This window comes from Panulirus ornatus, chromosome 5, assembly GCF_036320965.1.
Source record: "Panulirus ornatus isolate Po-2019 chromosome 5, ASM3632096v1, whole genome shotgun sequence".
In the NCBI taxonomy this organism is placed as follows: domain Eukaryota; kingdom Metazoa; phylum Arthropoda; class Malacostraca; order Decapoda; family Palinuridae; genus Panulirus; species Panulirus ornatus.
Window position 1 is genome coordinate 39,773,932 of NC_092228.1, and position 26,656 is coordinate 39,800,587.

Here is a 26,656-nt window from a genome sequence, read left to right on the forward strand (position 1 = left end):
AATCGAGTAATTAGCATAATGATTTTATAATTAATCTAAGGGGTAATTAAAGGCATTAATAATGGGAAATTCTATCATTTGACTCGAAATCCTTAATTAGCATGTAAAATAACATCTATACCCAGATTTTCATTAAAATCTGAAGAAGTTGAAAATCTGAGCAAAATATTTGGTAAGGCTATAGCCTTGGATTTTTCTTGATTTTTTTCAAAAAATGGATTTTCCTTAGAATTTCAGGATAGATGCTTTTAGGTATGCTGAATACGAATCTGTGGTCAAAACCCAAAAATTCGTGTAATTAGTCGAGTAATTAGCATAATGATTTTATAATTAATCTAAGGGGTAATTAAAGGCATTAATAATGGGAAATTCTATCATTTGACTCGAAATCCTTAATTAGCATGTAAAATAACATCTATACCCAGATTTTCATTAAAATCTGAAGAAGTTGAAAATCTGAGCAAAATATTTGGTAAGGCTATAGCCTTGGATTTTTCTTGATTTTTTTCAAAAAATGGATTTTCCTTAGAATTTCAGGATAGATGCTTTTAGGTATGCTGAATACGAATCTGTGATCAAAACCCAAAAATTCGTGTAATTAGTCGAGTAATTAGCATAATGATTTTATAATTAATCTAAGGGGTAATTAAAGGCATTAATAATGGGAAATTCTATCATTTGACTCGAAATCCTTAATTAGCATGTAAAATAACATCTATACCCAGATTTTCATTAAAATCTGAAGAAGTTGAAAATCTGAGCAAAATATTTGGTAAGGCTATAGCCTTGGATTTTTCTTGATTTTTTTCAAAAAATGGATTTTCCTTAGAATTTCAGGATAGATGCCTTTAGGTATGCTTAATACGAATCTGTGGTCAAAACCCAAAAATTCGTGTAATTAGTCGAGTAATTAGCATGATTTTATAATTAATCGAAGGGGTAATTAAAGGCATTAATAATAGGAAATTCTATCATTTGACTCGAAATCCTTAATTAGCATGTAAAATAACATCTATACCCAGATTTTCATTAAAATCTGAAGAAGTTGAAAATCTGAGCAAAATATTTGGATTTTTCTTGATTTTTTTCAAAAAATGGATTTTCCTTAGAATTTCAGGATAGATGCTTTTAGGTATGCTGAATACGAATCTGTGGTCAAAACCCAAAAATTCGTGTAATTAGTCGAGTAATTAGCATAATGATGTTATAATTAATCTAAGGGGTAATTAAAGGCATTAATAATGGGAAATTCTATCATTTGACTCGAAATCCTTAATTAGCATGTAAAATAACATCTATACCCAGATTTTCATTAAAATCTGAAGAAGTTGAAAATCTGAGCAAAATATTTGGTAAGGCTATAGCCTTGGATTTTTCTTGATTTTTTTCAAAAAATGGATTTTCCTTAGAATTTCAGGATAGATGCTTTTAGGTATGCTGAATACGAATCTGTGGTCAAAACCCAAAAATTCGTGTAATTAGTCGAGTAATTAGCATAATGATTTTATAATTAATCTAAGGGGTAATTAAAGGCATTAATAATGGGAAATTCTATCATTTGACTCGAAATCCTTAATTAGCATGTAAAATAACATCTATACCCAGATTTTCATTAAAATCTGAAGAAGTTGAAAATCTGAGCAAAATATTTGGTTGAGGCTATAGCCTTGGATTTTTCTTGATTTTTTTCAAAAAATGGATTTTCCTTAGAATTTCAGGATAGATGCTTTTAGGTATGCTGAATACGAATCTGTGGTCAAAACCCAAAAATTCGTGTAATTAGTCGAGTAATTAGCATAATGATTTTATAATTAATCTAAGGGGTAATTAAAGGCATTAATAATGGGAAATTCTATCATTTGACTCGAAATCCTTAATTAGCATGTAAAATAACATCTATACCCAGATTTTCATTAAAATCTGAAGAAGTTGAAAATCTGAGCAAAATATTTGGTAAGGCTATAGCCTTGGATTTTTCTTGATTTTTTTCAAAAAATGGATTTTCCTTAGAATTTCAGGATAGATGCCTTTAGGTATGCTGAATACGAATCTGTGGTCAAAACCCAAAAATTCGTGTAATTAGTCGAGTAATTAGCATAATGATTTTATAATTAATCTAAGGGGTAATTAAAGGCATTAATAATAGGAAATTCTATCATTTGACTCGAAATCCTTAATTAGCATGTAAAATAACATCTATACCTAGATTTTCATTAAAATCTGAAGAAGTTGAAAATCTGAGCAAAATATTTGGTAAGGCCTTGGATTTTTCTTGATTTTTTTCAAAAAATGGATTTTCCTTAGAATTTCAGGATAGATGCTTTTAGGTATGCTGAATACGAATCTGTGGTCAAAACCCAAAAATTCGTGTAATTAATCGAGTAATTAGCATAATGATTTTATAATTAATCTAAGGGGTAATTAAAGGCATTAATAATGGGAAATTCTATCATTTGACTCGAAATCCTTAATTAGCATGTAAAATAACATCTATACCCAGATTTTCATTAAAATCTGAAGAAGTTGAAAATCTGAGCAAAATATTTGGTAAGGCTATAGCCTTGGATTTTTCTTGATTTTTTTCAAAAAATGGATTTTCCTTAGAATTTCAGGATAGATGCTTTTAGGTATGCTGAATACGAATCTGTGGTCAAAACCCAAAAATTCGTGTAATTAGTCGAGTAATTAGCATAATGATTTTATAATTAATCTAAGGGGTAATTAAAGGCATTAATAATGGGAAATTCTATCATTTGACTCGAAATCCTTAATTAGCATGTAAAATAACATCTATACCCAGATTTTCATTAAAATCTGAAGAAGTTGAAAATCTGAGCAAAATATTTGGTAAGGCTATAGCCTTGGATTTTTCTTGATTTTTTTAAAAAAATGGATTTTCCTTAGAATTTCAGGATAGATGCTTTTAGGTATGCTGAATACGAATCTGTGGTCAAAACCCAAAAATTCGTGTAATTAGTCGAGTAATTAGCATAATGATTTTATAATTAATCTAAGGGGTAATTAAAGGCATTAATAATGGGAAATTCTATCATTTGACTCGAAATCCTTAATTAGCATGTAAAATAACATCTATACCCAGATTTTCATTAAAATCTGAAGAAGTTGAAAATCTGAGCAAAATATTTGGTAAGGCTATAGCCTTGGATTTTTCTTGATTTTTTTAAAAAAATGGATTTTCCTTAGAATTTCAGGATAGATGCTTTTAGGTATGCTGAATACGAATCTGTGGTCAAAACCCAAAAATTCGTGTAATTAGTCGAGTAATTAGCATAATGATTTTATAATTAATCTAAGGGGTAATTAAAGGCATTAATAATGGGAAATTCTATCATTTGACTCGAAATCCTTAATTAGCATGTAAAATAACATCTATACCCAGATTTTCATTAAAATCTGAAGAAGTTGAAAATCTGAGCAAAATATTTGGTAAGGCTATAGCCTTGGATTTTTCTTGATTTTTTTCAAAAAATGGATTTTCCTTAGAATTTCAGGATAGATGCTTTTAGGTATGCTGAATACGAATCTGTGGTCAAAACCCAAAAATTCGTGTAATTAATCGAGTAATTAGCATAATGATTTTATAATTAATCTAAGGGGTAATTAAAGGCATTAATAATAGGAAATTCTATCATTTGACTCGAAATCCTTAATTAGCATGTAAAATAACATCTATACCCAGATTTTCATTAAAATCTGAAGAAGTTGAAAATCTGAGCAAAATATTTGGATTTTTCTTGATTTTTTTTCAAAAAATGGATTTTCCTTAGAATTTCAGGATAGATGCTTTTAGGTATGCTGAATACGAATCTGTGGTCAAAACCCAAAAATTCGTGTAATTAGTCGAGTAATTAGCATAATGATTTTATAATTAATCTAAGGGGTAATTAAAGGCATTAATAATAGGAAATTCTATCATTTGACTCGAAATCCTTAATTAGCATGTAAAATAACATCTATACCCAGATTTTCATTAAAATCTGAAGAAGTTGAAAATCTGAGCAAAATATTTGGTAGGCCTTGGATTTTTCTTGATTTTTTTCAAAAAATGGATTTTCCTTAGAATTTCAGGATAGATGCTTTTAGGTATGCTGAATACGAATCTGTGGTCAAAACCCAAAAATTCGTGTAATTAGTCGAGTAATTAGCATAATGATTTTATAATTAATCTAAGGGGTAATTAAAGGCATTAATAATGGGAAATTCTATCATTTGACTCGAAATCCTTAATTAGCATGTAAAATAACATCTATACCCAGATTTTCATTAAAATCTGAAGTTGAAAATCTGAGCAAAATATTTGGTAAGTTGGATTTTTCTTGATTTTTTTCAAAAAATGGATTTTCCTTAGAATTTCAGGATAGATGCTTTTAGGTATGCTGAATACGAATCTGTGGTCAAAACCCAAAAATTCGTGTAATTAGTCGAGTAATTAGCATAATGATTTTATAATTAATCTAAGGGGTAATTAAAGGCATTAATAATACGAAATTCTGTCATTTGACTCGAAATCCTTAATTAGCATGTAAAATAACATCTATACCTAGATTTTCATTAAAATCTGAAGAAGTTGAAAATCTGAGCAAAATATTTGGATTTTTCTTGATTTTTTTCAAAAAATGGATTTTCCTTAGAATTTCAGGATAGATGCTTTTAGGTATGCTGAATACGAATCTGTGGTCAAAACCCAAAAATTCGTGTAATTAGTCGAGTAATTAGCATACTGATTTTATAATTAATCTAAGGGGTAATTAAAGGCATTAATAATACGAAATTCTGTCATTTGACTCGAAATCCTTAATTAGCATGTAAAATAACATCTATACCCAGATTTTCATTAAAATCTGAAGTTGAAAATCTGAGCAAAATATTTGGATTTTTCTTGATTTTTTTCAAAAAATGGATTTTCCTTAGAATTTCAGGATAGATGCTTTTAGGTATGCTGAATACGAATCTGTGGTCAAAACCCAAAAATTCGTGTAATTAGTCGAGTAATTAGCATAATGATTTTATAATTAATCTAAGGGGTAATTAAAGGCATTAATAATGGGAAATTCTATCATTTGACTCGAAATCCTTAATTAGCATGTAAAATAACATCTATACCCAGATTTTCATTAAAATCTGAAGTTGAAAATCTGAGCAAAATATTTGGTAAGGCTATAGCCTTGGATTTTTCTTGATTTTTTTCAAAAAATGGATTTTCCTTAGAATTTCAGGATAGATGCTTTTAGGTATGCTGAATACGAATCTGTGGTCAAAACCCAAAAATTCGTGTAATTAGTCGAGTAATTAGCATAATGATTTTATAATTAATCTAAGGGGTAATTAAAGGCATTAATAATGGGAAATTCTATCATTTGACTCGAAATCCTTAATTAGCATGTAAAATAACATCTATACCCAGATTTTCATTAAAATCTGAAAAAGTTGAAAATCAGCAAAATATTTGGTAAGGCTATAGCCTTGGATTTTTCTTGATTTTTTTTTCAAAAAAATGGATTTTCCTTAGAATTTCAGGATAGATGCTTTTAGGTATGCTGAATACGAATCTGTGGTCAAAACCCAAAAATTCGTGTAATTAGTCGAGTAATTAGCATGATTTTATAATTAATCTAAGAGGTAATTAAAGGCATTAATAATAGGAAATTCTATCATTTGACGCGAAATCCTTAATTAGCGTGTAAAATAACATCTATACCTAGATTTTCATTAAAATCTGAAGTTGAAAATCTGAGCAAAATATTTGGTAAGGCTATAGCCTTGGATTTTTCTTGATTTTTTCAAAAAATGGATTCTCTTGAGAATTTCAGGATAGATACTTTTACGAATACTGAATACGAATCTGTGGTCAAAACCCAAAAATTCTGGTAATTAGTCGAATAATTAGAATACTGATTCTATTATAATTAATCTAAGGGGTAATTAAAGGCATTAATAATACGAAATTCTGTCATTTGACTCGAAATCCTTAATTAGCATGTAAAATAACATCTATACCTAGATTTTCATTAAAATCTGAAGTTGAAAATCTGAGCAAAATATTTGGTAATGCTATAGCCTTGGATTTTTCTTGATTTTTTTCAAAATATGGATTTTCCTTAGAATTTCAGGATAGATGCTTTTAGGTATGCTGAATACGAATCTGTGGTCAAAACCCAAAAATTCGTGTAATTAGTCGAGTAATTAGCATAATTTTATAATTAATCTAAGGGGAAATTAAAGGCATTAATAATGGGAAATTCTATCATTTGACTCGAAATCCTTAATTAGCATGTAAAATAACATATATACCCAGATTTTCACTAAAATCTGAAGTTGAAAATCTGAGCAAAATTGGATTTTTCTTGATTTTTAAAAAAAAAAATGGATTTTCCTTAGAATTTCAGGACAGATGCTTTTAGGTATGCTGAATACGAATCTGTGGTCAAAACCCAAAAATTCTTGTAATTAGTCCAGTAATTAGCATAATAATTTGATAATTAATCTAAGGGGTAATTAAAGGCATTAATAATGGGAAATTCTATCATTTGACTCGAAATCCTTAATTAGCATGTAAAATAACATCGATACCTAGATTTTCATTAAAATCTGAAGTTGAAAATCTGAGCAAAATATTTGGTAAGGCTATAGCCTTGGATTTTTCTTGATTTTTTTTCAAAAATTGGATTTTCCTTAGAATTTCAGGATAAATGCTTTTAGGGATGCTGAATACGAATCTGTGGTCAAAACCCAAAAATTCGTGTAATTAGACTAGTAATTAGCATAATTTTATAATTAATCTAAGGGGTAATTAAAGGCATTAATAATGGGAAATTCTATCATTTGACTCAAAATCCTTAATTAGCATGTAAAATAACGTCTATACCCAGATTTTCATTAAAATCTGAAGTTGAAAATCTGAGCAAAAAATTTTTCTTGATTTTTTCAAAAAATGGATTTTCCTTAAAATTTCAGGATAGATGCTTTTAGGTATGCTGAATACGAATCTGTGGTCAAAACCCAAAAATTCGTGTAATTAGTCGAGTAATTAGCATACTGATTTTATTATAATTAATCTAAGGGGTAATTAAAGGCATTAATAATGCGAAATTCTGTCATTTGACTCGAAATCCTTAATTAGCATGTAAAATAACATATATCCCCAGATTTTCATTAAAATCTGAAGAAGTTGAAAATCTGAGCAAAATATTTGGTAAGGCTTGGATTTTTTTTGATTTTTTTCAAAAAATGGATTTTCCTTAGAATTTCAGGATAGATGCTTTTAGGTATGCTGAATACGAATCTGTGGTCAAAACCCAAAAATTCGTGTAATTAGTCGAGTAATTAGCATAATGATTTTATTATAATTAATCTAAGGGGTAATTAAAGGCATTAATAATGCGAAATTCTGTCATCTGACTCGAAATCCCTAATTAGCATGTAAAATAACATATATCCCCAGATTTTCATTAAAATCTGAAGTTGAAAATCTGAGCAAAATATTTGGTAAGGCTATAGCCTGGGATTTTTCTTGATTTTTTTCAAAAAATGGATTTTCCTTAGAATTTCAGGATAGATGCTTTTAGGTATGCTGAATACGAATCTGTGGTCAAAACCCAAAAATTCGTGTAATTATTCGAGTAATTAGCATACTGATTTTATAATTAATCTATGGGGTAATTAAAGGCATTAATAATTGGAAATTCTGTCATTTCACTCGAAATCCTTAATTAGCATGTAAAATAACGTCTATACCCAGATTTTCATTAAAATCTGAAGAAGTTGAAAATCTGAGCAAAATAATTGGTAAGGCTATAGCCTTCGATTTTTCTTGATTTTTTTTTTTTTTCAAAAAATGGATTTTCCTTAGAATTTCAGGATAGATGCTTTTAGGTATGCTGAATACGAATCTGTGGTCAAAACCCAAAAATTCGTGTAATTAGTCGAGTAATTAGCATAATGATTTTATAATTAATCTAAGGGGTAATTAAAGGCATTAATAATGGGAAATTGTATCATTTGACTCGAAATCCTTAATTAGCATGTAAAATAAAATCTATACCCAGATTTTCATTAAAATCTGAAGTTGAAAATCTAAGCAAAATATTTTGATTTTTTTCAAAAAATGGATTTTCCATAGAATTTCAGGATAGATGCTTTTAGGAATGCTGAATACGAATCAGTGGTGAAAACCCAAAAATTCGTGTAATTAATAGAGTAATTAGCATACTGATTTCATAATCTCAGGGGGTAATTAAAGGCATTAATAATGCTAAATTCTGTCATTTGACTCGAAATCCTTAAATAGCATGTAAAATAAGATCTATACCCAGATTTTCATTAAAATCTGAAGTTGAAAATCTGAGCAAAATATTTGGTAAGGCCTTGGATTTTTTTTTTTTTTTTTCATAAAATGGATTTTCTTGAGAATTTAAAGATAGATGCTTTTAGGTATGCTGAATACAAATCTGTGGTGAAAACCCAAAAATTCGTGTAATTAATCGAGTAATTAGCATACTGATTTTATAGTTAATCTAAGGGGGGTAAATAAAAGCATTAATAATGGGAAATTTGTCATTTGACTCGAAATTCTTAATTAGCATGTAAAATAACGTCTACACCCAGATTTTCATTAAAATCTGAAGTTGAAAATCTGAGCAAAATATTATAGCCTTGGATTTTTCTTGATTTTTTTCATAAAATGGATTTTCTTAAAAATTTCAGGATAGATGCTTTTAGGTATGCTGAATACGAAGCTGTGGTCAAAACCCAAAAATTCGTGTAATTAGTCGAGTAATTAGCATACTGATTTTATAATTAATCTAAGGGGGTAATTAAAGGCATGAATAATGCGAAATTCTGTCATTTGACTCGAAATCCTTAATTAGCATGTAAAATAACATCTATACCCAGTTTTTTATTCAAATCTGAAGTTGAAAATCTGAGCAAAATATTTGGTAAGGCTATAGTCTTTGATTTTTCTTTACTTTTTTTAATAATGCATTTTCTTGAGAATTTCAGGATAGATGCTTTTAGGTATGCTGAATACGAATCTGTGGTGAAAACCCAAAAATTCGTGTAATTAATCGAGTAATTAGCATGCTGATTTTATAATTAATCTAAGGGGGTAATTAAAGGCAATAATGCGAAATTCTGTCATTTGACTCGAAATCCTTAATTAGCATGTAAAATAACATCTATACCCAGATTTTCATTAAAATTTGAAGAAGTTGAAAATCTGAGCAAAATATTTCTTGATTTTTTTAAAAAAAATGGATTTTCCTGAGAATTTCATGATAGATGCTTTTAGGTATGCTGAATACGAATAGTTGGTCAAAACCCAAAAATTCGTGTAATTAGTCGAGTAATTAGCTTACTGATTTTATTATAAGTAATCTAAGGGATAATTAAAGGCATTAATAATGCGAAATTCTGTCTTTTGACTCGAAATCCTTAATTAGCATGTAAAATAACATCTATACCCAGATTTTCATTAAAATCTGAAGTTGAAAATCTGAGCAAAATATTTGGTAAGGCTATAGCCTTGGATTTTAATTTTTTTCATAAAATGGATTTTCTTAAAAATTTCAGGATAGATGCTTTTAGGTATGCTGAATACGAATCTGTGGTCAAAACAGAAATGTTCATGTAATTAGTCGAGTAATTAGCACTGATTTTATTATAATTAATCTAAAGGGTAATTAAAGGCATTAATAATGTGAAATTCTGTTATTTGACTCGAAATCCTTAATCAGCATGTAAAATAACATCTATACTCAGATTTTCATTAAAATATGAAGTTGAAAATCTGAGGAAAATATTTGGATTTTTCTTGATTTTTTTCAAAAAATGTATTTTCTCTAGAATTTCAGGATAGATGCTTTTAGGTATGCTGAATACGAATCTGTAGTATGCTAATTACTCGACTAATTACACGAATTTTTGAGTTTTGACCTCATTCGTATTCAGCATACCTAAAAGCATCTATCCTGAAATTCTCAAAGAAAATCCATCTTTTGAAAAAAAAAAAAAAAAATCAAGAAAAATCCAAAGTTATAGCCTTGCAAAATATTTTGCTCAGATTTTCAACTTCACATTTTAATGAAAATCTGGGTGTAGATGTTATTTTACATGCTGATTAAGTATTTCCAGTCAAATGACAGAATTTCGCATTTTTGCCTTTAATTACCCTAGATTAATTATAAAATTAATATGCTGATTACCCTACTAATTACACAAATTTTTAGGTTTTGACCACAGATTGGTTTTCAGCATACCTAAAAGCAGATATCCTGAAATTCTCAAGAAAATCCATTTTCTGCAAAAAAAAATCAAGAAAAATTCAAGGCCTTGCAAAATATTTTGCTCAGACTTTCAACTTCTACAGATTTTAATGAAAATTTGGGTACAGATGTAATTTTACATGCTGATTAAGTATTTCCAGTCAAATGACAGAATTTCGTATTATTAATGCCTTTAATTACCCCTTAGATTAATTATAAAATTAGTATGCAAAATACTATACTAATCTTACGAATTTTTGGGTTTTGACCACAGATTCATATTCAGCATACCTAAAAGCATCTATCCTGAAATTCTCAAGAAAATCCATTTCTTGAAAAAATCAAGAAAAATCCAAAATATTTCGCTGATTTTCAACTTTTTCAGATTTTAATGAAAATCTGCGTATAGACGTTATTTTACATGCTGATTAAGGATTTCGAGTCAAATGAATGCATATCGCATTATTACTGCCTTTAATTACCCGTTAGATTAATCATATGCTATTTACTCTCTTTACACGATTTTTTAGGTTTTGACCTCAGATTCCTTTTCAGCATACCTAAAAGCATCTATCATGAATTTCTCAAGAAAATCAATTTTTGGGAAAAAAAAATGAAAAATGCAAGACTAGCAAAATATTTTGCTTAGATTTTCAACTTCAGATTTTAATGAAAATCTGGGTGATGTTATTTTACATGCTGATTAAGGATTTCGAGTCAAATGACAGAATTTCGCATAATTAATGTCTTTAATTACTCCTAAGATTAATTATAAAATTAGTACGCTAATTATTCGACTAATTACACGAATTTTTGACCTCAGATTCGTATTCAGCATACCTAAAAGCATCTATCCTGAAATTCTCAAGAAAATCTATTTTTTGAAAAAAATCAAGAAAAAAAAATGGGTTTTCTTGAGAATTTCAGGATAAATGCTTTTACTTATGCTGAATACGAACCTGTGGTCAAAAACCTAAAAATTCCTGTAATTAGAAGAGTAATTAGCATATTAATATTAAAATTAATCTACGGGGTTATTAAAGGCATTGATAATGCGAAATGCCGTTTCTTGACTCGAAATTCTTAATCAGCATGTAAAGTACCATTTATACCCGGATTTTCATTAAAATCTTATGTTGAAAATCTGTGGAAAATGGAATTTTGATTTTTTGAAAATATGGATGGATTTTCTTTAAAATTTCAGGATAGATGGTTTTAGGTATGCTGAATAAGAATCTGTTGTCAAAACCCAAAAATTCGTATAATTAGTCGTGTAATTAGCATACTGGTTTATATTGTTGTATTTGTGTTCATGGTATCATTATTGATGGTTCTTGATAAGACCAACTGATTCTAGTATTATATTGTAATCATAATTTTGTTTCACTTTTATCCATCTACTGTATTGTTAGATACCATTACTCCCTTCCTATTTCAAACGCACTCTAGTCTGTTGTCTGATATATGCAAGACTAACTTCGTTTCTGTTGTGTGGCCAACAGAGCCGGGGGCCGCCACCAACGGGACCGTTGATGGGACGAGGCCTTCCGTTGATTCCCTACTGGACGAACTCAACAGTGTCGACACGAGCCAGTGAGTACTGTTAATTACCCATTTGTACTGTTCATCAATGTCGGGTCTGCTGCTATGGTTAAGACCCGACGATAATCATCACAGGAAAGGTGATTAGCCAAGTGGTCTCTAGGATTCCAGTGTCTGATCCAGTTGTAGAATCTGCCTTTGTTGCCATCATTTGTGAGGTTACAGGAATGTCATGTCGTTTCGTCAAATCGCAACACTTAGGACCTGAATGATTCTTACTTAGACACTCTCCCTTGTGCCACTGTTGCTTTTGGAAGAAACATAAATGTCACTGACAATTTATAGACGTTTGTTAAGAAGGTTGCACGTTTCTTCGAGTTGTATACATCAAATTATGACCGCAATATGGTATAGCGCGACCGACCATAAATATTTAGTACGTCAGAATGTCTCAGAACATTGGCCTCGTGTGTTCTCTCCGTGTCAGTTGTAGGTCTCGCTGGGTCTATGAAAGGAGGAGAACATTTGGCGTGTGGTTTGGGTTGAGGTGAACGGCCTCGTGTAAGGCAAGGATCTTGGGAGGTCGTCTGGGAAGCGAGAGTAATCCATTATGATCCAGGCTCCGCCTTCATATTTGTGACAACTCTCGGGTTAAATGATCCCCAGAGATTTTACAGCTGTGGAGCACGTACACACACACACACACACGTTTGGCTTATGGTAATGTTATCGTTTTCTTTATAATGGCAGTTATTTCTTCAGATGATAAATAAGTTTTCTCTCGTCGTGTGAGAAGCAGCAAACATTCTCAGACATCAGTTGTGGTGTCAGCCAGTTTGCTTCCAGACGACTATCTGCAAAGCTGAGAACACTGAGTCATTAATTATCCCAATAACGCTAACAAATTAAACTTGATCTTATGTGTTGGTCAGAGTTACTTTGTGGAAGGCTGTAGCCAGACTCACGTCCTCGTCAAACTCGTACCTTAAATGATACAAAAAAAAAAAAAGTTAACCAAAATAAACAGGGAGGCAAGAAGAAAACGGAAAGTTATTGAAAAAGTGGGAAAAGCCAGCCCTTTTACAAAGAATCAGATAGTAGGTGACAGAAGACGGGAAGGTAAAGAGTTGCAAAGATTAATGGTGTAGGGATAAAACACTCTTCATACAAACACACACACGAGTTTCCTTAGTGTAGCAGTTAGCGTCGTTGACCATAGTTCACGTACGGGCCTACCCAGATTCGAATTCCGGGCGTGGCAACAGGCCCCCCAACCAACCTAGGTGTTCATCCTCATGACTGATCGATAAATGGGTACTGAGCTAACGCTGGCGAGTGTTTGTGTGGGTGTGCACACACATACAATACCCATAGTTCTGCTAGTGGCTCATTACTGATTCCTCGACTATCTCCTGAACAGTACCTGTTTATTCTGTCTTAGGAATGCATGACAGTTAAGGTGAGCGACGCAAGTATACGCATATACATTCCTATGAGTCCACGGGGAAAATGAAACAAGTTCCCTGGTGCACTTTCGTGTAATGATCACATCATCAGGGGACAGACAAGAGAGAAATATAAGTCAGTTGATATACATCGAAGAGACGAAGCTAGGACGCCATTTGGTAAACGAAATGGCGTCCTAGCTTCTCTTCGATGTATATCAACTGACATTTCTCTCGTGTCTCCCCTGATGATGTGATTATTTCCCGAAAGTGCGCTAGGGAACTTGTCATGTTTCATTTTCCCCGTGGACTCATAGGAATGCCTTGATCACGCGCAAAATTGTGATCCTTTCCACATATATATATATATATATATATATATATATATATATATATATATATATATATATATATATATATATATTTTATACTATTCGCCATTTCCCGCATTAGCGAGGTAGCGTTAAGAACAGAGGACTGGGCCTTTGAGGGAATATCCTCACCTGGCCCCCTTCTCTGTTCCCTCTTTTGGAAAATTAAAAAAAAAAAGAAATGAGAGGGGAGGATTTCCAGCCCCCCGCTCTCTTCCCTTTTAGTCGCCTTCTACGACACGCAGGGAATACGTGGGAAGTATTCTTTCTCCCCTATCCCCAGGGGTGTATATATATATATATATATTATATATATATATATATATATATATATATATATATATATATATATATCATTAGCTTTCATATCCTTAAAGAAGCACGTCCCTCTCCAGACTCATACAGATGGTCGGTTGGTTATTTTGCACACACCACCAGACTGACTGTAGACTCCCGTGGTCCAGATACCAACCCACACGAGTTTGACTGCGAGGTGCCAGTGTGCCAGCAACCACCCCTCCGCACAGGCTCGACTCGCCAAGAACCTGTCACACGGACTGCGAACGCAAAACACACACACACACACACACACACTCCTGGGGGCAAGACTCGTGGTGGAGGCGTTGCCCGTACACTGGCCTGACCTTTGGCCTGACGCATGGTCAAGGGGAAGGAAGTTATCTTTTGATGGCGCGGCCTTTAACGACGTAGACCCGCATGTATTCCAGGAGGTTGTCTGCAGCGTCGTGTATGAACAGTAGTGATGTGTGGGGTACACAATACGACCGCTAAGGTCGTCACTCTCGACCAGTGCGAGAGCCGCTGAGGCTTCTTCCACGGGCGGCCACTCGCTGCAGTGACGACGTGTCCACCAACCTTCTCTTCATCTTCACTATTCCCACCCTTTCCCAGCGTACCCTGGCCTCATCTTCTTCCGGAGCCCCCCCGCTTATCTCGCGCTGTCATCTCTACCTCCCCCCCCCCCCGCTTATCTCGCGCCATCTCTACCTCCCCCCCCCCCCCCCCCCCCCGCGACCTTGACCGCAGGTGGATGCTGCTGCGGACGACGTGTAAACAAGTGTTGGTTGTCGTGTCGGACGTACACACTGACAACAGACCTGGCGCGTCTGTTGTCCCCTCAACACGTTAGGAACAGTTACGTTTCCCAGTCGCTTCCTGGTGCGGCAGTGTGTGTGTGTGTGTGGCGTGATGATGATGGTCGCTTCGCTGGGATTGAGTTCTCTCTCTCTCTCTCTCTCTCTCTCTCTCTCTCTCTCTCTCTCTCTCTCTCTCTCTCGTCTCCCTCATCGCCGGAAGTGCGGCATCTCCTGGATTATCTCAAAAGTCTCCTGGTGTGTCCCTCTCTCTACGGTCGAGCGGGTGCCTGGCGCCTCGGCTGTAACCATCTCTCCGTCTCGCTCAGATTTATTGTCTCTCATGGCTCCGTTTATGGCGACGCTTGTCGTCCTGTTATATATACACACACACACACACGAGTCTTTTTTGTGTGCCAGTCTTTCCACTTGTCGCTTGGGGAGAGGAAAAGTGTTTTTTTTTTCCTCATCCCTCTTCTCCCCCAACCCCCTTTGCCAGTCTCCCAGCCTCTCCCACCACTCTCACTGCTCCACTTTCCCAAGTCTCACTTCTTGGCTGCGCCGTCGGCCAAAGGGAACATGGAGGGGTGGATTTCCCGTGGGTGGTTGCTGTTAAAACCTTCTCTCAGGGCTCCAACTCACGTAATTATTTTAACGGCCACAACTGACGTAACTATTTTAACGGCCACAACTGACGTAACTTTTAACGGCCACAACTGATGTAACTGTTCTAAAGGCCACAACTGACGTAACTGTTTTAACGGCCACAACTGACGTAACTATTTTAACGGCCACAACTGATGTAACTGTTTTAACGGCCACAACTGACGTAACTGTTTTAACGGCCACAACTGATGTAACTGTTTTAACGGCCACAACTGACGTAACTGCTTTAACGGCCACAACTGATGTAACGGCTGTAACGGCCACAACTGATGTAACGGCTGTAACGGTCACAACTGTTGTGGTCGTCATTTCATAACTGACTCGTGTAATCACACCCAGCAATTATCCTGTTAACAAATTATCATAAATAAATGATTGCATGTAGTATGTGATGATAATTGTGTTGTTTCTGGCTCCCCAGTGAAGTGGTTGAACACCGGACTGTCCACCACGAGTTCACCACGACGCATCAGACGCTGCCGCAGGCAGAGCCGCAGCCGCAGGTCAGCCCCAGGCCACACCCCTCGGCCTCCACGGCCACCAAGGAGCTGGACGACCTCATGGCCTCCCTGAGCGACTTCAAGGTAAAGGAAGAACCCGTGAGCGCGGCCACCAAGGTGATGGTTGTCGAGGTGCAGCACCCGCAGCCGGGCCTGGCTGTGGGAGGAGGAGGAGGAGGAGGAGGCGGTGAGGCCGCTCTCGGCAGCGGCGTCAACACACTTACGGTACGGCACACCCACTCCCACGCCAGCCCCTCCACGCCCGCACCTCACCACGCCTCCCACACACGCCCTGGCTCAACCACACATCACCTCAATATTTTTCTAATGTTCAAGACGGCCAGAGTTGAGGCAGTAAGGCCCAGTCTGAAGGCACATAGGTAGGACTGAGCGACCTTGGGCTGTGTCATGGCCTGGTCTTCGACCCGATCATGGAGGGCCATGTCCAAAACCAAGCCGTCGAACCCAAGGGTCGGTCGTGCCCGTCGTGTTCAGGGTTTACAACCCCAGACGATTCTTGATGACGTCAACGTAAATATGAAAAGATTTCTTAAAACGTTAATTTGTAAGAAGCAATACCATCCTGTCTGGTTGTTGATCTTCACTCACAAGGAGAGATGAGAAGCTCCTGTTGGCGAGGTGATGTGTGGGTGGGCATGTGTGGGCGGCGGATGGTGAGGGTGGGCGGTCTGGGGACGGCCGCCCACAGGAGGGACATGATGATCTGGCTTCAGTGGCGGGAACCCACCCGCCATCTCACATGTTGCACTCACTAGCGCCCCAACTCTCACTATGCTTTCCTCATCCTCTGCTCTCACTTACCGCCTCCCACTCTCACTCTGTCACTCATAGATTTCAGCAGTTTTCATCCCGCTTGATTCATCCCCGCTTCTCGGCCTTCATCATGTATCAGGAAATGCTTCACCTCTTCTTCAAGTCTCTTCCTTAACGCCGATCTGTCCACAGTGAAGCTTTTTTTTTTTTCGTCTTTTTTGCCATTTATTTTAAGATGTAGCAGTTGTGCGAGGCACAGCGGCCTCTCACGGTCCTGCAAGAAGTCCGGGGGTCTACCTTACCACCACCGCCACGACCATGCATGTGGGACGCACCCGTGCCGTCTGGGATCAGTCTTTCCACTGTCTCTGGCCCCCCGTCACTTCCACCCTCACGGTTCTTGAGCATGACGTACTACTCCTCCCCTCACCAGCCTGCCTCACACCTCCCTCATCATGAGGACGACACGCATGGTGAGGATGGTTGTCGACCTGAAGCCAGGCCGTGTCCCCTGCTGGGGGTGTCTGCGGGCCCTACACAGCAGTAGCAGCAGCAGTAACAGCATTAACAGCGACGCCTCTGGTGCAGCTCTTCCTCCATCGGCCCCCACACCTCATTTTCTACAGCAGATCCGTATATTCTCCTAACCCGTAACTCAGTAATATTTCTCTCACTAAGGTGATGGCCTCATTTTCTCACCTTTTAACACGCCCCATTTTCATCCGTTACCCTCATTTTACACCCCAGGCCCCCCTAATACAGCCCCAGTCTATCACCCATATTGACCCAGTGATCTCGTTCACCCCCCCCCCCCCCCCCCCAACGATCAGGCCCGACTGTGGTTGCCATAGCAACATCTTGAACAGCTCACCGCCTCCATCTCCCGCAGCTTCACTGTCATAGATGTACATAGTGCGCAGTCAGTCTTGTGTATACACGTGGGTCACGTGTATACTTGTGAATATAGAGCCATATATGTACATAGTGCCATATATGTACATAGTGGCCACATATGTATATAGTCATTATGCATACATGTTCAGGGTCCCATTGGCTATCACTTTTCAAAATTCATATTTGGTTGACTCTGTTACTTTATATGTACCAAACACTTTACATTTTCGTTGGTACAGGTAGGTTGGCTACAGTCAAGGCGACCTCTGCAATGTATATATTAATCTTTCAATGTTATGAAGTATTCCTAGGGCGTGGCTTTGACGCGGACCTCAACGTTTTCTGTGCCATGGTGTGTGTGTGTGTGTGTGTGTGTGTGTGTGTGTATTTGGCACACAATCACTGCAGAGAAGCTGTACGTGTATATAGGTGACACGATTTATGTTTTTTTGTGTCTTAGGGCTGTGCATTGGAGACATGTCGTGCGTCACATGTACATAATGCCGGTCGAGGATATTGCGTATTGTACAGTTGACGACACATGTTTCTCTCGTGTGTGTCATTAATAAAGTTTAGTTTCGTATGACGAGTGGAAATCGTTCGTCCCTCTCCACGTGTATTGAAAACGGTTGACGTATGTACTGGTATAAGCAAGTAGTTCCCCTGAAGTGATACATATAGAACTGGGAGGATGTGCAAGCGAATGCTCTAGGTTATGTGGCTGGCTGTGTGTGCAAGTAGATATACGGTTGTGTGGTGGGTTAGTGTGGGTGGTAGTAGGGTAACAACCTCCCATTTCGTTATGTAGTTGTCCTGTATAATAGTATGCGGCAGCTGTCGTATACCTGGGAAGGTGTGTGTGTGTACGTCTACATGCTGGTGTTGATGGTTGAAAGTGGCGTGAGCGCCATGCCTTTGGGTAGTTGGAAGTGGTATACTGACGAAGAACTTACGAGGGGAAGTCGGAGAGTTGTGCAAACATGGCATAAACTGAGCAATCGACCAGATCTTGAGTATGATGCACCACCACGCGATCCAACATGATGACACAAGTCTTCAGCAGCCTCTGTAAATTCTTATGTCTTTCTTGATACGACAACCACGCAGGAAGGACACCAAGTTTTGAGGTAGAGGGTTATCGCATGCGGGCCAGATCCAGGCAGCTTCAGCAACACGAGCCTCATATGAACACATCTTTAGTCAAAGTTCCCTATTGTTCTGCTTGACGGCACCTGTGATGGTTCAATGTGGCACACAGTTCATCAGCAGAATCCATTGGAATCCAGGAAAATCAAGGCCATGATCTTGCCATCCGAAAAGTCGCGTTCGTAACTCCTCGTGGGTCTGGGAGGCCACGTGGTTTCCACAGGTCGGATTCCAACTTGGGTTGGAGGTCCCAGCGAAGGATCCAAGTCTTGTTGCCTCTATGACCACGCCTCATGAAGGTCGGGCCATGGCATGAGGCAAGTCTCTGGTGTTGATCCTGATCGCTCATGTTTCTGTGGACCAATCCTGCTCAGGCCTCAGACATGCACAAATGGTCCTAGATAATGGCCACAACATTTCTAATGTGAAACCCTAACACTTCTTTACAAATTTCATTGACGTTATTAATGTGCCGCTGATCCGTCATCATCAGAGCTCTGGACTTGGGCTACAGTTACGTCTCATATAGAGACTCTGAACTCCCGCCTACCCGTCTTGTTGTCTCATCGTGGCATGGGAAGGTTCACCCTCACCCTACACGACCCCCAGCATCAACGCGGACACACCTCACCGCCGGATGAACACTTCTTCCCTCTTCGATCCTCAAGGTCGAATCCACCCTCTTTTCAGATGCCGGACTTGAGAGTTCTCAGCTTGAAACAGTAACTGACACCACAGTAGTGAAGTTCTTCCCCACCCCCAGGCTCTTATCCAAGAGTTCATTCACCAGGAAGAAATGCCATTAATTTTACACCGTGTGTCTGTACACTTTATGACTAGTACACCGTGTGTGTGTGTGTGTGTGTGTGTGTGTGTGTGTGACTGTGTAACATGGTGTGGTTACAGAGGAGCGACGTGACGCAGTGCGAGAGGCAGGTGTTGCAGACCGGGGGTCACGTCAGGTCGCAGACCAAGATAGAGGAGGCCCCTGGCCCCTCCCCTCCACGGCCACCTGCCCCTGCTGACGCCGACGTGCTGGCCGTGCCCCCTCCGAGGCCCCCAGCACCCCAGGCCTCCCCTCTGCCCCCAGAAGCGTATCTCTACGTGCCGCCGCTGGTGTCCATCGTCCCGGCCTGGCAGCACGGCACTCCGAGGGTAGGTGGCGGCATCGTCATCCACCACATTATTAACGTAAGTAGTGTGGCCCGCCACGCCCACCTACCCACCCTAGCCCACCGCCATCACCTGTGCTGGCGGGGGGGCGGGCGGCCTATGGGCAGGAGGGGCGGCGAGGCTTAGTGACCCCCCTGACCCTGGTGACCTGCCGACCCAGCCAAGGCCTTAGAGCAGTGTAGTCACCCCTCACACTCCGGCTGTCCTACTCACGCTAGTGTTAGTTGGTGCGCTAACAAGTGTGACACCCCTTCAATAACACTGAGCCTCAGCTACATGCCCCGAACCCACCCCGGCCAGTGGATGTTGAGCTTCCGTCCGAATAAGGGCCGTCTGGCTGGCCTGTTGTATTGTGCCACCTGTGCCGCGTGTGTGCGGGACCCACCACACCCAGGCTGTCATAACACGCGTCCTCTGTGTCTCTGTGTGTGTGTATGTGTGTGTATGTCCGACCCCCTCCTCGTCCACGGCGACCATATGTTTGGACTGGCTAGCACTAGTGTGTGATATCTTGACACAACATATAGCTAGCTCACGGTGGCTTGAGGACCCCACGCTGTCTCATATACTGAAGTGAACGTAGTTTAGAAAGGCAGGTTCACGACCGGAGCGTGACCTGCCGTGGCTACGTCGTTGCAGAGTCCCGCGGACGACCCCTTCAACCGGCCTCCCTCGGGAGGCCCCGTCAAGCGGAACGACGCAGAGTACCGCTGGGTCACCGACGAGACCAAGTACGAGGCCAGGGAGGTCATCGATTTCCCCTGCGTCTCCGAGCGAGTCTCGACCTCGGAAAAGGTTTGCATACCAGAGAAAGTCTGTCTCTTCGAGAGAGCCCCGGCAGCCGAGACAGCCCCTGCCGTCGAGAAGGCTCCTACCGTCGAGAAGGTTCCTGTCGCGGAGAAGGTTTCTGTCGTCGAGAGAGCCCCCGCCGTCGAGAGAGCTCCTGTCGTCCAGGCAGCTCCTGCAGTAGAGAAAGCTCCTGTCGTCGACAAAGCTCCCGCCACGCAAGAGGTCTACGTCTCGGAGATAGTGAGTACCCCGGCGTGTGGCTCCTCCTGCCCTGACCTCACCCCGAGTGGTCCCCCTGGGCGCCACTCACCGTCTGCCAGTGATCAGCCTAACAGTTCCCGCCCATTCCTGGGAGCGCGTGTTGTGCCTACCTGACACTAGTGACGTAGAGGAGTGTGCATGGAGTGCTCATATACATAAAGACTTGTCGTCTCGTCCGGCTGACTCTGAGGTGTCATCATCAGTAAGTACCTGCTCCTCCAAGGTGCCACTTCGAGGCTGATGCTCCTCGAGTTAGTACAGTGTCCTGTGTTGTCCGGTTGTGTGTTAGTGAGCAGTGGAGTGCAACACTAACTCCGCTACGTTGACGACATGAGAGGAGTAATTGCCGGGCGTCCGGCCCCCTCAGGACTCAGCCGCCAGCAGTGTTAACAGGAGTCTTCACACACTCACCCAGTTCTCAATAACCTTTACTTAAAACCATCATTCCACCTTTATGTATAAATATTAATACATTTCTGCATATAGTACAGCTTGTTAGTGTCTACCCGATGCTTAATATGTGACCTTCTTTGTTAGGAGTAGTACACAGACTCCCTCGAGGGGGTTGGAAGGGGTTGCTTGTGGATGGGGTAGAGGCAGGAGTGGTGGATGTGGTAGAGGCAGGAGTGGTTGGATGTGGCTGGGGAAGAGTAACAGTAGTTATGGCTGTGGTTATATCCAAGAGCCACCATCACTCTGTTAACCCACGCTGCCTATTTATACTGACTTCCTAAAGTATTTTCCGGTTTATTTTTTTCTAGTATTACTGTAAGATATGAGTAGAGTTTGTATTCCTCTAACAGCAATATTTATTTTCATTAGTGTGTACACGTTATAATGTGCTTTGTGCTGCAGAGGCCACATCCTAGTGTCAGCTCTGACCATCTAACATAGTAGTGTAGTGCCTCTAGATAGATGAAGTTCTTGGGTAGATTCTTAGTTCTAGCATCCTCAGCTGACGGAGGCTTCCAACTCAAGTATGACAGAAGGGAAGAGTCAGGATTGTAGATATTGAAGGTTTACATTCCGCATTTTTCCCCATGTAGCGCCATCACTCTTCACCGGCTCTCGAGCTACGCCTGGCGGGTGAGGTAGAGCAGAGGTTAGCCCGGAGACTGTGACCTCCTCTTAAGTATAGTGCTCTGTGTATTTTCCAGTTTCACCTTCTGCTTCTCTGCTAGATGCTGGCTTGGTTCTGCGAATCGAACCCCTTACCACGCCCAGGCTCTGGCCCACCTCAACTTCGTGAGTGATTTTCAAAATGCAACATCTTTCAGATCTGTAATATTCAGTATATAAATGGCTCATTGCTGGACACGGGGCAGAGCAGCGTGTATAAGGGTTCGACCACCTGAACGCCTTATAGCCACAGATGGTAGTGTATCTGTGAGAGCTATTGTATAATTGTAGCTGTAGCCATCGATACCATTTTAGCTCTTGAGGAGATAGCTTAGCGCCATCCTAGCTGTAAATTCCTGTTGATGACCTGTGTAAATAACCAATTCCTCTCGACTCCCCACCTTTCATCACAGAAGCAGGAGAAGCTGCGAAGTCCAGCGCTGGTCCGCAAGTTGGTGAGTACAAACCCACTTGGTGTCCACAAGGCTGTGAAAACCCCTCTTGGTGGTGGGTTCCATCTTCCCTGCCACTGGACGTGGAGTTAACCAACAAACGTTCCTCACATTTACCTCACACGAGGCTCTTAACAGGCGTCTTCGGACCCCGGGATTTGCACGTCAGGTTCTGTCGACGTCATGTAACCCTGACACGGGAAACCATTAACGGTGGCTCTGATACGTGCATGGCGAGGGTATGGCCATACACGGAAGGGTCGAGACACACACACACACGTGCCCACACCAGTGGCACACCATCACTGAAGATCTCCACCAGTAATAGTGTGGGACCCAACCAAACACCTTTGGGAACTCCGGAAGACCACCTCACAATAACTGGGTTCGATACCCGGACCGAGTTCATTCTGTCAGTTTACTATATCATCCAGCATGTTCACTGCCGTGGTTTACTGCCAACATACAGGGTGTCTGACAGCATATTTGTAACAGTTTTAATGCTAACACACAACAGGGACGTCGACAAACATAAACTGACCACACTGGTCCACTGCCGGCATACAAGGTCGTTGTTAACACTGGTGCTTTGACGGCACTAATACACTGACAACACTGGTGAAGTGAGAGTGCCACGGCTAACTGACAACACGCGTTTCCGCTAACAGCTCTGCCAACACACCCACCCTGCAGTCACAAACGTGACGATAGGGTACAACCTGTTTAACAAGTACACACAACAGTACGGCCGTCAGTACATACTAATGACACCAGGGTAACATCACAGTACTGCCAACACTGACCATCACTGTTTCCAACCTTCCATCTACACGTTAGTGCTACCAACGCCTGAAACGTGAACATACCAATGTTACCAACGCCTGACACGTGAACATACCAATGTTACCAACGCCGCAGGTGCCGGAAATATTTTTTCTTGACTAACTTGAGTGGTGGTGTTAAGGGGGGTTGCGCCCCCACCCGTGGTGGTGGGAGGCGCCTTGCATGATGTGCATGACGGGAGGAACTTACCCTGTGTGACGTAACAACGCTAATGGTCTTGTCTTAGCAGGCTGTGATTAATTAATCTGTAGGTTACCTACGTGTGAAGGGTTGTGGTGTACGGGAGCAAGAGGTCACTACTTAACTGAGGAGTTGTATACATTTATAATGTTCTCAAGTTCCGGGATCAGGTAAGTCACAGGTGGGTGCTGGGGACACCAACTCCTCCTGTTTACACCAAATTTTCAACCCGACATGAACAAAAACCTTCGTCCAACTTGTAAACACGTAAATACATATATCCAAGTATACATATACTGCACTTAACATGTACTTTCATGTAAAAGCGTAGTTTCCAGACGAAAACAGAGATAATTACAATATTATTTTCTCTATTTTCGTTTGGAAGTTGAACTATACTCTTAGTAACGGAGTCGTGTTCTGTTTACTGGCCAGCAGAACGCCTGGCGACTCAGGCCGGAGGGAGTCCTGTCCCACACAGTTAGCCGACACCAGTTGTTACCTCCCAGCACACACACACACACACACACACACACACACACACGTCGCCCCTCCACACAACCCACACCTGCACCATCCCAACCCCCAACAACCTACGTCCCTCCTGCAGCCCTGGCCTGATACGAGGATCCTCTCCCACTCTCCCCCGCCAACCACTTGTTACTCGTGTCTCCCTCTTGCCTGCCTCTCCAACGGTGTAGGTGGCGAGTGTCAGGCTATGTCACCAGGTGAGGGGGCAGCAGGTGTACGTGTCCCAACCCCCACTCCCTTCCCTGCCTGACTCCACAAAAACCAAACAGCCGCCCAATATGGGCGTGACGGAGCTCACACAGTAGGACGAAGCCAATCATGGGCATAGGGAAACTGGGTCGCTGATGCAATGTCGGGTGGCGATGATGGAGGAGAGTGGTGGTGTAGTGAGGTAAGAGGAGGAGGAGGCTGGAGGTGAGGGGTGGGGCGGGGGAGGACGTGTGAACGACTGGCACCTGCTACAAGCTGCTGGAATGTGTTCATCAGAAGGCAGACGTGAGGGAGACTGTCTGCTATGCTCTCTGATCTCACCCACACTGATCACTTCCGCCATCACCAGTCCCCGAAAGGACACATGACACACACTGGAAGACCTGATCCCCAACACGTCAAGATAATACTTCGCGGGAAAGACACTTGGGTAAAATGAATACAAAATACACACTGAAGAACAATGTTCTTTTTTTCTGAGGGGGGAAACGTAAGGAAAAGTAGCTTAATGATCGCAGGGCATGTTCGTCTCAACCAACTATTGTCGACAAGGGGAAACATCGAGGAATAACCCTAACATTTGCACTAAGAAAGAACTGCAAACCTTCCTCCAAGGTGCACCAGCTCGACCAGGCTGGGCCCACACAGTTGTCGAGGTGCTGCAACAAACAGACTGGTGGACCAAGCCTTCATAGAGGAAGCTTGGCCGGGCTGCAAAGTTAAGAAAACAAGACCCCTTTCAAAAACTCTGGCAGGAATAGAATACATGAGAAGTTGGAGTGTGGACAGAGAAAGGTTAGAAAGACAGGATCGGTTAGATAAGGCGCTAAAGAGGCTTGGCTTGGGGAGAGAAATCTATTTTGGTTTCGGTAATGAGCTGGTGGACTACAGTCAGGTATGTAATGGTGTTAAATTAGGTGTGTAGGCAGTGCAGGTCCTCCGTGAGCCACAGGTAATTTTAAACTGTTCGAGACACAAAGTTGTATTGTTTGAACCTTTCCTCCTTTACGAGGTTGCACTAAAACGCCGCCTCGCCTGGGAATGTTGAATCACACCTGCTTCTGCACGTAATAGATTTCATCAGACGTTGTCGTACATTTTCATCCACCCGATAGCGAGTGTTCGAGAAGGATTTACAGATAAGATTTACAGCGAGTTGGTAACGGTGTCGGAGTCTGGTACAGGAAACGGAAAAATGCGAAGTGGTGATACACGTTGGTGTGTATACCAGACTGCTGAATGCTGTTAAATTTTTACGATAGGATTAAGGCTTCTATAATAGTAAACACCGACTGTAGTGTTGAGTTGGAGATAAAGTGGCGTGTGTTAGGTCGGCGTCTTGTCACCGTGGCTGTTTGATATGTGCAGAGATGGTAGTGTGTGTTTATAGTCGAGGTAACCAGAAGCTTACGTCGCAACAACAAGGGGAGCTGTACAGGTCGCGGAAATGAATAATGTCACTTGTTGGTGAATGGATGAAAGTCACGGGTTTTTGCTAAAGGTGTCGGACAGACCCAGGACAAAATCGCCTTCATCGGAAAGGAAGATAAATAGCTGAGTATTCAGGAGAGAGACTCTGTAGGGTCGTTGGCGAGAGAACTGAAATTAGCGAGTAAAGTCATATCGTGAGGAATGGCGAATGTTACAGTGTACAACTGGAGTTGTGTAAGCTGTGAAGAGGTTGTGCTTACTCATGTGTACAGTGCTGGGGAAGAGCACTACACCTTGTGTGTGTGGGTGTACGTGAAGCTTGATGTACCATCCTACTGTACTCCAGGTGACCACTTACCGGTAACAGATGAGATGCGCGTCTCAGTAAATAAGATAACTAAAAAGTGAACCTCGTCAGCAACCCAACTATTTTCACACCACATTTGGCCTTTACCCCGAGAGGCTACGTCCATTGCTCGCTCTATGCCGCTGCCACGGCCCTGTGCACCAGGCAACACAGTCGTTGCTCTATTGTAAGTTATAAATAGCCTTGCCAGCATCCAAGTCGGCCGTAACAGGAGCGGGAATATTCCCGGTTATAGCTGTGTTGGGGTGGAGGGGCGTGACGACTGTCCGGTAGGAAGAACGGGGAATCTTACCTCTATGGAAGGGCGTGGAGGACAACAAGGACCCGCGTGGAAAAGGAAGAAAGGGGTATAATAATTTAGAGAAGTAAATGAGTAGGGGAGGAAGGTATAGACGAGGAGTGGGAGTGGCAAGGGAGCCATGATGGCCTAGTGATCAATTTAACCGTGAGAGGGCGTTGGTGGGGGGAGGGGGGGTGGCCCTGCTCAAGGCCAAATATGGGTGGCATACAGTTAGCTAGAGATATATAGAGACAGATACACATATAGACAGATGAAGGTATAGCATGGAGACACTTGGTGATAAC

General features: G+C 40.6%; 1 protein-coding gene across 9 annotated transcripts in view; it reads left to right on the plus strand.

The window, feature by feature from the left end:
* LOC139748683 (transforming growth factor beta-1-induced transcript 1 protein-like) overlaps positions 1-26,656 on the plus strand; it is an 84,477-nt gene that overhangs the window by 37,901 nt on the left and 19,920 nt on the right. For 4 of the 9 annotated variants that reach the window (XM_071661980.1, XM_071661983.1, XM_071661984.1 and 1 more), the window contains 4 exons: positions 11,786-11,876; positions 15,823-15,985; positions 19,622-19,906; positions 20,528-20,917. In XM_071661980.1, coding sequence (XP_071518081.1) covers positions 11,786-11,876; positions 15,823-15,985; positions 19,622-19,906; positions 20,528-20,917 — 929 coding nt within the window. Of the gene's footprint in view, positions 1-11,785; positions 11,877-15,822; positions 16,127-19,621; positions 19,907-20,527; positions 20,918-22,470; positions 22,513-26,656 lie in introns of all 9 variants that reach the window. The other 5 variants (XM_071661982.1, XM_071661985.1, XM_071661987.1 and 2 more) reach the window with 5 other exon arrangements.